The sequence below is a fragment of the Eretmochelys imbricata genome, chromosome 23 (assembly GCF_965152235.1).
Source record: "Eretmochelys imbricata isolate rEreImb1 chromosome 23, rEreImb1.hap1, whole genome shotgun sequence".
NCBI lineage: Eukaryota > Metazoa > Chordata > Testudines > Cheloniidae > Eretmochelys > Eretmochelys imbricata.
Genome location: NC_135594.1, coordinates 2,024,432 through 2,035,253, shown reverse-complemented (window position 1 = coordinate 2,035,253; position 10,822 = coordinate 2,024,432). Strand labels below are relative to the sequence as shown.

Genomic DNA, 10,822 nt, shown 5'->3' with positions numbered 1-10,822 from the left:
TGGGAATTCGTACCAAACCCACGACTAAGTGTATGAGCCAAGCTCCGTTAGAAGCGGGTGCGTGACGCAATTTAGCCTCTGGGTGCTTTGTCCTGAATGTCCTGTACGACGGGGAAAAAGCAGATTCCACAAACTTCCCATGTCAGTAAAATCCATTGAAATCCTGGGCCTGGGCTAAATCTGAAGAAACTCCTGGCTTTTATGCCCAGCTCAGGGCAGGGAGTAGGGTCTGGTGGTTACATCGGGGCTGGGGGAACGGGAGACAGGACTCCTGGGTTCTCTGCCCTGTTTCGTGAAGGGGAGGGGTCTCATGCCTCGGGCAGGGGGCTGGATTGGGGCAGCCCCTGCCCAGAGGTTGGACAGGTATCTTGGGGCTCTCAGATACAGAAGGGCCAGCCCTTACACCAGAGGGGGGCGGGTGCTGCTTTTCGATCATCTCAGACAGCAAAGTGAAAGTTCACACCCCCTTCCCCGGCCCCACCCCCTGAATGGCTGCAGCTGCAATTGGTCCAAAGAGGGCCAGGCCAGGGGCAAGGGCAGTGGATCATGTGAGGGGCCAGGGGAAGGAGGGAGTTAAGATGCTGTCGGGCTAGTTGGGGAAGGAATTAGCAAGCCAGTCTCTCGGGCAGCTCTGTGTGCGGGCCCCCGGCCTCCTGCAGGAAGTTTTCAGGCAACCAGGAAGCCGTCTGAGAGCTGGGCCGAAGATGGGGCGGCCGGTTCCCTGGGCCCTGGGTTTGCTCCTATCGCTGCTGATCCAAGCCGAGGCAGGTAAGGCGGTTAATGATCTGGATGGACGTAGCCCCCTGTGAGCTGTCAGGCACCACGGTGCTAGGTGCTGTACAGACACTGCTAGGAGAGCTGGCCCCGGCCCCCAGTGGTAGTGTTTATGGTCTGCCGGGTGGGATGGGAAAGCCGGGTCAGGGCTGCTCCGGCACGCAGGGGGGATGTCACCTCAGTGGCCTGCTTAGGGTAATGTTCTGCCTCCCTAAATTTATCCTGTGGGGTTCCTGTTTAACAGCCCCCCTGTACCCCAGCCCAGAGGTGCACCTCCGCACCAGGCAAGGGGTCCCTGTATAAACAACCCCCTCGCCCCACCCCAGAGGTGGCTGCATCCCAGCGCTGGGGGATCCCTGTCTAAGCAGCTGCTGCATCCCGGCCCCCCAGGAGCAGCTGCATGTCTGTGCCGAGTGAGGGGTCCCTGTTTAAACGGGGGGCCATGTTCCATCTCTGAGGGGGCTGATCTCCCTGCTGAGCAAGCGTGATCCCCATGTTAACAGCCGCTGGGCCTCACCCCAGAGGTGGCTGCATTTTGGTGCTGAGCTAAGTGAAGTGAGTGCATGCATGATCTGTAAAGTGCCTTGGGATCCTTCGGGGAGAAATGCGTCTCTGCGAAGGGGGAGGGGGGCACAGTTTGGGGGGACTCACAATGAGGCCAAGCAGACCCTGATGAGATCAGCTGTTTAATGGCCCCATTAGTTTGGCTCTGGCGTTCACACCCAATTGAGGTGAAGTGGTGCGGGGAGGGGCAGGTCAGATCTTGATTGTTTAGCAGCCTGGAGGCAAGATTTTGGAAACCCTGGATTCCCGTTTGGGCCTGTCCCTCCCTGCTGGGATCACAACCTGCACACGTGTTCCTGCTAGGGAGCGGGGTGGGGGGCCTTGTGTTTAGAGCCGGGAGAGGCTGGGAGCCAGGACTCCTGGGTTCTATCCCCGGCTCTGGGAGGGGCGTGGGGCCTTGTGTTTAGAGCCGGGGGAGGCTGGGAGGCAGGACTCCTGGGTTCTATCCCTGGCTCTGGGAGGGGCGTGGGGCCTTGTGTTTAGAGCCGGGGGAGGCTGGGAGGCAGGACTCCTGGGTTTTATCCCCGGCTCTGGGAGGGGCGTGGGGCCTTGTGTTTAGAGCCGGGGGAGGCTGGGAGGCAGGACTCCTGGGTTCTATCCCCGGCTCTGGGAGGGGTGTGGGGCCTTGTGTTTAGAGCCAGGGGAGGCTGGGAGGCAGGACTCCTGGGTCCGGTTTCCAGCTCTGAAGGAGAGTGGGGTCTGTAGCCAGCTTTCGCCTCCCACATTCTGCTGAGCCTGGCTTCTTGGAAGCAGCGGTGGGGGCAGGCTTCTCGCCAGGGCTGTATGTGACCCCCAGGAAGCAGCCCCGGGCGTGACCTGCCCTCCCCCACTTCTGCTGAGCGAAATGGTTTCACTTCTTCAAATGACAGGTTTCAGAGGAGCAGCCGAGTTCGTCTGTATTCGCAAAAAGAACAGGAGGATTTGTGGCACCTTATGCTCAGATACATTTGTTAGTCTCGACGGTGCCATAAGTCCTCCTGTTCTTTTTACTTCTTCAAATGCAATTTTAGCCTGACAGACAGACGGGCGGAGACCCCTGGAGACTAGATCCCTTCGCCTGTGCCCAAGGAAAGGGGCTGGGCAAAGATCCCCCCTCCCCCAAAACATACATCTGGACCCCCCTGCAGTGCGCCTCCCCCCTGCCCTGCATGGACCCCGTTCTAGGGGGCAGCTCAGTGCCCCGGACCCATTCAGGGCTGGTCGAGTTTGCTCCTTTGACCCCCGGGGCCTGAGGCCCAGCGAACTCGTCTCGCCCCGACTCCCTGCCAGCCGGGGAGCGGTGCTGGGTCCACTCGGGGTGCGGGGGCCGGATCAGAACTGGCCCCCCCACCCCTGCCTCCCTTTGCCTCCCCAGGGCGCAACTTCCGGCTGCTGAGGCAGCGGGTGCTGTGGGCGCGTGAGGTGCAGGCCATGCAGGACACCTTCTCCCGGAGGCGGCTGCTGCGTCCGGCGCCCTGGCGTGCCCCCAGCGAGGGCGCCCTGCGCCAGCCCCTCGACCACTTCGATCGGCAGGAGGGGCGGGTCTTTAACCAGGTGAGACAGGCCGGCCGCTGTCACCGGCCTGGCGCGGTGACCCGCACGGATCCCCCCAGCCTTGCCGGGGCGGGGCCGCCGGCCGGAGGGGCACAGGGGCACGCACGCCCACGTGAAACCCAGGCACCTGCCCTGGGCGGCTGCCGGGCCCCCTGCCCGCTGGGGCTCCCAGAGCCCCCGAGCTGCCCCGGGCCCCCGCCGCGTCGCACCCACCGGCCCCTCTTCTCCCCCCACAGAGGTTCTGGATCAATGAGGAGTTCTGGCACCGCCCAGCCGGGCCCGTCTTCCTCTACATTGGGGGCGAGAGCTCCCTGTCGCAGTTCGCGGTGCTGTCGGGTAAGCGGGGCCAGGGCGGGGACTGGCTGGCTCAGGGGGTCGGGGAATGGGGCAGGAGCCTGTCCCGTCTAGGGGGCTCTGGCTCCCATCCGGCCCCAGAGCAGGGACTGGCTGGTTCAGGGGGTCGGGGAATGGGGCAGGGGCCTGTCCCGTCTAGGGGGCTCTGGCTCCCATCTGGCCCCAGGGCAGGGACTGGCTGGCTCAGGGGGGCAGGGAATGGGGCAGGGGCCTGTCCCCTCTAGTGGGCTCTGGCTCCCATCCGGCCCCAGGGCGGGGACTGGCTGGCTCAGGGGGTCGGGGAATGGGGCAGGGGCCTGTCCCGTCTAGGGGGCTCTGGCTCCCATCTGGCCCCAGGGCAGGGACTGGCTGGCTCAGGGGGGCAGGGAATGGGGCAGGGGCCTGTCCCGTCTAGGGGGCTCTGGCTCCCATCCGGCCCCAGGGCAGGGACTGGCTGCCCCAGGAGGGTGGGGAACGACCTAGGAGAGGTGCCCACAATGGGGTGACCGGGGGGGGGGGGGGGCGGCTCATCATCTGCCAGGCTCCCGACCCCTAACCCCGGTGTTGGGGCCAGGGCACCACATGGAGATGGCTCGGAAATACGGGGCGCTGGCCGTGGCCCTGGAGCACCGCTTCTACGGCGCCAGCATCAACCCCGACGGCCTGTGGGAAGCCAGCCTCCGGTTCCTGTCCAGCCAGCAGGCGTGAGTCCCCGGGCGGGGCGGGGCCAGGACACGCTGCGCTCAGTGTCGGAGGGTGCCCAAGCGTGGGGGGTGGGGGGAAGCCAGGATGCCTGGGTTCTATCCCCAGCTCTGGGAGGGGAGTGGGGCCTAGTGGGTTAGAGTGAGGGGGTCGGGGGCTGGGAGCCAGGACGCCTGGGTTCTATCCTGGCTCTGCCAGTGGCTTGCTCTGTGACCTCAGGCAAGTCACGTCCCCACTCAGTGCCTCAGTTTCCCCTCTGTGAAATGGGGATGATTACACTGACTCCCTCCCTGGGGTCTGACAGCGAGTCACAGGGTGGGGGTACCCCGGCGTTCCAGCTCTGCGCTCAGCTCACCAGTGTGGGTTTTCTCTTGGTACCTCCCCCTCGGTCCCGTCGCAGCCTGGCTGACCTGGCCGCCTTCCACCTCTTCGTCACTCAGAAGTATAACCTGACACGGAACAACACCTGGATCTGCTTCGGAGGCTCCTACCCTGGCAACCTCGCCGCCTGGTTCAGGGTCAAGGTACCGGCCTGGGGGACACCGGGGGGGCTGTCGGTGTGTGGGGCTCTGCTGGGAGCCCCCCACCCTCACCAGCATCGAACCCATGACCTCGCGATCTGACCGGTGCCACTTCGCGGGCGTATAGCTGGGGGCTGGCCGACGAGAGTCGACACACGATCCAGCCACTCAAGGGGGACACAGAGCCAGACGGGGCTAGCCTGCGGTCTAGCGGCCAGAGCAGGGGGCTGGGAGCCAGGACTCCTGGGTTCTATTCCCAGCTCGGGGAGGGGACGGGAGGGGATCTAGTGGGGTAGACCTGGGGGGAGGAAAAGAGGTGGGGGCTGGGAATCCGGACTCCTGGGTTCTATTCCCAGCTGTGGCAGGGATGTGGGGTCTAGTTGGTTTGAGCTGGGAGGACTCAGTGGGGGCGACTGAGCCAGTCCTGGGGTCCACCCCAGAACCCCCTCACCCCGGGGAGCCCAGCCCCCACCCATGCCCCCCTGCTCCTGTGGGGTCGTGGGAGGGGGCGGGGATGGATTTCCCGCCTGGCAGATAGTGCGATGGTGGGGCCGGTTTCTCTCTCTCTCCTCCCCTAGTTCCCCCACCTGGTCTTTGCCGCTGTTGCGTCCTCCGCCCCGGTGCGGGCCCAGCTGGACTTCACCGGCTACAACCAGGTGAGCAGGCTGCGCCCATGGGGGGGGCTCCCAGACCCCCCTTTTCACCTGGGGGAGGGGGATGTCCTCGGAGCAGCTCTCCCTTTGGCCCCTCCCGCCCCAGACAGCTGTACCCGGCTGTGGGGTCCCGACTTTGGATCTGGGCAGGGAAGGGCATGGGGGAGCAGAAGCAGGGAGCGGTGTCTCTGGGGGTCCCCAGCTTGTGCTGCCCCCTGAATCCTGCCCTGAGCTGCGCCGTCATGGAAGGGACTGGGGGCTGCAGGACTAGCCCCTGGCCGCAGGGGGCACCCCCGGGCTCCCGTCACTCTAGGGAAGCCTCTTCCAGAGGGAGCTGGGGGGCCGCAGAAGGGCCCCGGCACGGGGGGGCAAGGGTAGGGACCCAGTAACTCCTAGTTAACCCTTTCGGGGCCTTCCCAGCATGCAGCAGGCAGCTGCATTAACCCTACGCGGCGCTTCTGTCTTTCCTCCAGGTGGTGGCGGCGAGTCTGTCGGACCCGGTGGTGGGGGGCTCTGCTCAGGTGGGTGAATGGCTTGGGGCGGGTTCCGGGGTCCCGCGGGGGGAAATCCCAGAGATTTGTGTGTCCCGTCCCCTCCCCACCACGGCATTGCATGGGATGCTCCGAGCCGGGCTTCAGAGAGATCTGGGCATGCGGGGGCCACCTCTGACTTCTAGGGCTCTCCGCCCCGCAGCTCTGACAGCTGGCTCCCCTTGGCCCCGTTCTGTGCCCGCTCACACCAGTGTCCTTCCGTTGGCATGCGAGGAGCTGCTCCTGACTGGCACCAGTGTCAATGAGAGGAGAATTAGGCCCTGTACCCTCCCACAGCCAGGGAGAGAACCCAGGAGTCCTGACTCCCAGCCCCCTCCCCGCCACTCCCAACCCCCACTCCCCTTCCAGAGCCAGGGAGAGAACCCAGGAGTCCGGGCTCCCAGCCCCCCGGCTTTAACCACTAGACCCCACTCCCCTCCCAGACCTGGGGATAGAACCCAGGCGTCCTGGCTCCCAGCCCCCACACCTAACCCACCAGGCAAAATCCCCACAGCCGAGAACGCCTGGGTCTGCGAGTGCCTCTCCTTTCCCACCGCAGTGTCGCGAGGCCGTGGCCCAGGCCTTCTCTGCCGTGGACCAGAGGCTGCAGGCCGGGCGGCTGGCCGAGCTGGCGAAGGATTTCCACTCCTGCGGGCCCCTGACGGAGCCCGACGACTGCGGGGAGCTCGCCAGCAACCTGGCTGACATCTTCATGGGCGCCGTGCAGTACAACAACGAGGGATTCCAGGGTGGCAGCGTGGCCAAGCTCTGCGGCATCATGAACGCCATGGGCCTGGGGTCCCCCTACCAGAGACTCATCGCTGTCAATAACGTAAGGTCGCAACGGGGTCTGGCTCCAGCCCAGCTGAGACCCAGCGCGCTCGCTGCACACAGGAGCCAGGGAACGGGCCGTAGTTCAGGTGGCCTCCAGCTCCTGTTCTCCTCTGTGGGCTGGGCTTCCTGCTTGGACTACATCTCCCATGATGCACTGCAGCCTTGGGGCGGAGAGGTGGTGGCTGCAGTGCGTCATGGGAGATGAAGTCTGGCTGGTAAGGCTGGTCCATTGAGAAGCGTGGGGGCATGAGGCACTGGAACGACATTTCCCATGATGCACCACAATCTGGGAGAGGTGGTGCCTCATGGCAGTGGCCTTTGTGCATCATGGGAAATGAAGTTCAGCTGCGAAGTCCAGCCAATAGAGAACAAGGCACCAGAATCCCAAGGCACGACATCACCCATGATGCACTGCGGCCTTGTGGGGAGGGGTGGGCAGGTGGCGGCTGCAGTGCATCATGGGTGATGAAGTCCAGCTGGGAAGCCTCGCCCATAGGGAATGAAGGATTGGAACTACATCTCCCATGATGCACCATGGTGGGGGGAATGGGACAGCCATGCCGAGGGGCTAAAAGGAAGGGGGCAGCTCAGTTTCTCCCCTGTCAGCTACAAGCAGAGGGGTCCTGCCCCCTTGCCAGTGTGCTGCGGGCGCCCCTTCTGTCGATCTGTTGTAACAACAAAGGGGGGGCCCCGTCCCACGTGCCCCAGCCGCTGGAGCCGGAGCCAGACGGGCCCCTCCCGGGGCCGAGGGTGGCCCTGGCTGACCCTCCCGTGTGTCTCCTCCCGTGGCAGGGGTTCCTGGAGCGCATGGCGCTGCCCTGCGTGGACAACTCGCGCCAACGCGCCCTGGCCGAGCTGCGCAGCGCCAACCTGACGCTCAGCGGCGTGGGCGAACGGCAGTGGTATTTCCAGACCTGCACCGAGTTCGGATACTGTGAGCCGGCTGCGTGGCGGGGGAGCGAGGGAGGGGGGGAGGGGTCGGCCCCTGCCGCTGCCCCCCCATGCAAACCCCCACCTCCAGACCCCTGCACTGTCCATGCGTCCTCTACCCTCACCCCAGGGGACCAGGGCAGAATATGGGGAGAACAAATGGGGCTTAAAGCCCCCCTCAGTCCCTGCCCCAAGACGCGGTGACTGGAAATGGGGGTGTCATGCTGTGGAGGTCGAGACACAGAGGTCTGGCAGAGAATCCCCTTCCCATTTGCCCCATCTCCCCCCCCCCAGCCCTGGGGCACCCTCTCCCCCCGATCGCCCCATTTCTTCGTCCGTCTCGGTGGGGGGGCACCCCAAAGAACCGCGGTGCTGACGTCTCCCCCCGTCCCGCCCTGCTCCAGACCAGACCTGCGAAGACACCACCTGCCCCTTCTCCCGTCTCCTGACGCTGTCGGCCCAGCTCGACCTCTGCTCCCAGGTGTTCGGCATCGGGCCCGAGCGCGTGGGGGAGGCAGTGACCTTCACCAACGAGTACTACGGGGCCGACCACCCCAAGGCCAGCAGGATCCTCTTTGTGAATGGTACGGATGGGGGGCAGGCAGCTGGGGAGGGGGTGGTTGGTGAGATTGGACCCGCGGGCTGGGCCTGGCATTGCCTCCCCGTGCCACGCCGGAGCTAAGCGCTCTGTCCCCAGGCAACATCGACCCCTGGCATGCCCTGAGCGTCCTGAAGAACCAGTCGCGCTCGGAGCTGGCCATCCTCATCAATGGGACCTCCCACTGTGCCAACATGAACCCCTCCAAGCCCTCGGACCCCCTGCCCCTCGTCTTGGCCCGTGAGGTAAGAGCCCGGTGGGAAGCCTGGCCCAGTGGGAACAGAATCAGAACCGACCCAGACTCGAACCCGGGAACCTCTTGTTAAGTTCCAGTGACTCCACCCCGGCCCCAGGGCTGCTCAAACTCACGCTCCACCCTGTGAAGGACCCGGGGGGCAGGGAATAGCCATAGCCAGTGGGCTCTGGCCATGCCCCCGATCTGCCTCCTATGGGCCCTGGAGGCAGGGAACAGCCATAGCCAGTGTGCTCCGGCCATGCCCCCGATCTGTCCCCTATGCCAGGTGCTGGGAGCAGGGTGGGTACAGGGCCGTTATGCCAGCTGGGGCAGTCCTTGCGTTGGGGGTAGTGAGTTTCTCAGGGGGCTGGTCCCACACCTGAGCACGACTGAGGATCAGGTCCTTTGGGTGAAATGCCCCCCGATGTGCAGGGCAAGGGCTTACGTGCTGGCCAGGCTTTGGGCTGAATGTCACCTGAAGCCCCTGGGCAGCATGGGGGGCCCAGTGGGGTGGGAGCTCCATATCCTGGCGGGGTCCCTCCAGCTCTCTCCCTGTGTCCCCCTCCCCACTTCCGCAGCGGATCGACTACCAGGTTGGCGACTGGTTGAGATCAGCAAGGAAGGAGCCTTCGGCCCCCTGAGTCTCCGGGCCTGAAGCCATTCGCCCTCCGACGCTGCGTGGACTTCACCTGCAGAGGGATGCGGCAAAATCTTCCTTCTGGGAGGGATTTACTTTGATTGCCAGCTCGTCGGGGCAGGGGCCAGCTTTCTGCTTGGCATTCGTACAGCTCCTAGCATAACGGCTTCATGATGGGGGCTCCCAGCTGCTGCCATGACACACAACAAATCATGATCCGGGGGATGAAGTGCGGGTGCTGAGAAATCTGCTGCACTTGGCCCAGCCAAACCCCTGGGAATTTTCTGGGGACAGCTTTGTCCCCCTGCTGCGTTGGTTTGGATCCTTTAATTGTTTTATCCAATGAAAGATGGGTTTTTTAGATGTTTCTGCGAAGCCGTCGACTCCTTTGCGCCAGAGACCAAGGCGAACGAAGCAGGATCAGCCTGTTGCTGGGTCTGATTGTGTAAATCGTATTGTCTGACGAGGCTCCAACCACCAGGATCAGGACCAGGTTGTGCAGAGCCCTTAGGGATACCCCGCAGGGCAGGTGCTCCCAATATTCTGGGCCCTGCGTCAGTTACAGCAGCCTTGGGGCTGCTCTAACTTGAACTCCGCCCCCTGTGGGCCAGAGAAGAGCTACAGCGCAGTGTGCCCCGGCCACACCGCAGGTCCACCCTCTCTGCCAGGTCTGGGAGCAGGGTGGGTTCAGGATCGTCACCCCAACTCCACCCCAGCTGGGGGAACCCCACGCCTGTGGGGATTCTCGGGGTGTTTCTGCCCCACTACACTGCAAGAGGGGTGCAGAGGGGCCCAGGCGTGACCGAGAACCACACCCAGTTTCTCCTGGAGACATCCTCTCCCAGTGCCACCCCCCAACGCCCCTCTCTGCACCTACCTCTCTGTGGTGCAACGGCGGAGCTGGGGGCCGGGGGTTCTCCTTCTGAAACAGGTGGCCAGAGCTCACTCCAGAATCAGGTCTCCCCCCAGGAGGAAAGGGCTGTGCCCTCCCACATAGGGAGAGAGCGCATGCCCCTCCCCACTAGAAAAAAATCTCTCTCTCCTCTGCCCCCTTTACACGGCAGGGCAACGCCCCGTGACCCACACTGATTTCTCTTCGCTGCGCCTGGCTCGCGAGGAAGACGACGGCAGAAACGCCCTGCGATTCTCTCTCGTCCTCTCAGTTGCCGTGGGGCAGAACGCGGGCGCCAAACTCTCCGAACGGATCGGCGGGGCCCAGTTCAGAGAAGCTGGGGCAAGAAGAAAAGCAGAGGACCAACTCCTTTTATTTTAACATGGCGGGGAGGGAACAAAACCCCCAGCCAGAGAACACGACAGGCTCCTTTGCCGTCTCCTCACAGCCGTCCATTTCCCCATCCAAAGTGGCCCAGATAGCTCATAACAGGCCCAGGATCTTCCACCCTACAGGTCCTCTCCATCCCGGCAATACCCACTCCCTCGGCAGGCCCACCCGGGATTATATAAAGGGCTTCCCTACCCAGAACCCTTTGCGGAGAAGGGAAGTCCCTCCCCTGCGTCTAGGCGATTGATGGTTCATCTAGCCAATCAGCTCTTTCACCTGCATGGTTTATAAGGCCTTCCCCTCCCCCCCACCGCTCAGTGTCAAGGGGCAGAGATGCCAGGGGGAGGAGGGGGCTGGTCCCAGCAGCTCCCCTTCGGCAAAGAGCTCTTCCAGCTGCAGCTGCAGCTCCCGCAGGTCCTGGATCTCCTGGGCGATGGGGTCCAGTTGCCGGAGAAGCGCCAGGTCGGTCAGCTGCAGGCTGAGCTGGGACAGGGATGGGAGGAGAGGGAGTGAGTTACGACTGGTGGCTTTCAAGGGGCGGTGAGAGTTACCCATGAACCCTGGCCCAGGCCAGCCTGGAACTGACTGCTCTCCACTGCTCGTCCTTAGCCGTTGGCGACGGGACTCTCTGTCACTTCCTGTCCTAAACGGGCTGCTGGCGTTGAAGGGAAAGGAAGGGTCTGTAATCAGGAGAGG

At 64.1% G+C, this 10,822-nt stretch overlaps 1 protein-coding gene across 1 annotated transcript; it reads left to right on the top strand.

The window, feature by feature from the left end:
• Positions 1 to 477: 477 nt before the first annotated feature.
• Positions 478 to 9,211, top strand: PRSS16 (serine protease 16). Its single transcript, XM_077840522.1, has 12 exons — positions 478 to 768; positions 2,693 to 2,871; positions 3,108 to 3,207; positions 3,779 to 3,908; positions 4,307 to 4,430; positions 5,006 to 5,083; positions 5,554 to 5,601; positions 6,170 to 6,442; positions 7,237 to 7,378; positions 7,779 to 7,958; positions 8,072 to 8,217; positions 8,786 to 9,211. The coding sequence occupies exons 1-12, from the start codon at positions 705 to 707 to the stop codon at positions 8,846 to 8,848; spliced, it is 1,527 nt and encodes a 508-aa protein (XP_077696648.1). The 5' UTR covers positions 478 to 704; the 3' UTR covers positions 8,849 to 9,211.
• Positions 9,212 to 10,822: the final 1,611 nt, after the last annotated feature.

What these genes read in the sequence shown, in the direction of transcription:
- PRSS16 (XM_077840522.1), top strand. Translation starts at nt 705, where the DNA reads ATGGGGCGGCCGGTTCCCTGGGCCCTGGGTTTGCTCCTATCGCTGCTG. An exon ending in CTGCACCGAGTTCGGATACT is followed by an intron (nt 7,379 to 7,778) that starts GTGAGCCGGCTG and finishes GCCCTGCTCCAG; the next exon opens with ACCAGACCTGCGAAGACACC. An exon ending in CCCTCGTCTTGGCCCGTGAG is followed by an intron (nt 8,218 to 8,785) that starts GTAAGAGCCCGG and finishes CCACTTCCGCAG; the next exon opens with CGGATCGACTACCAGGTTGG.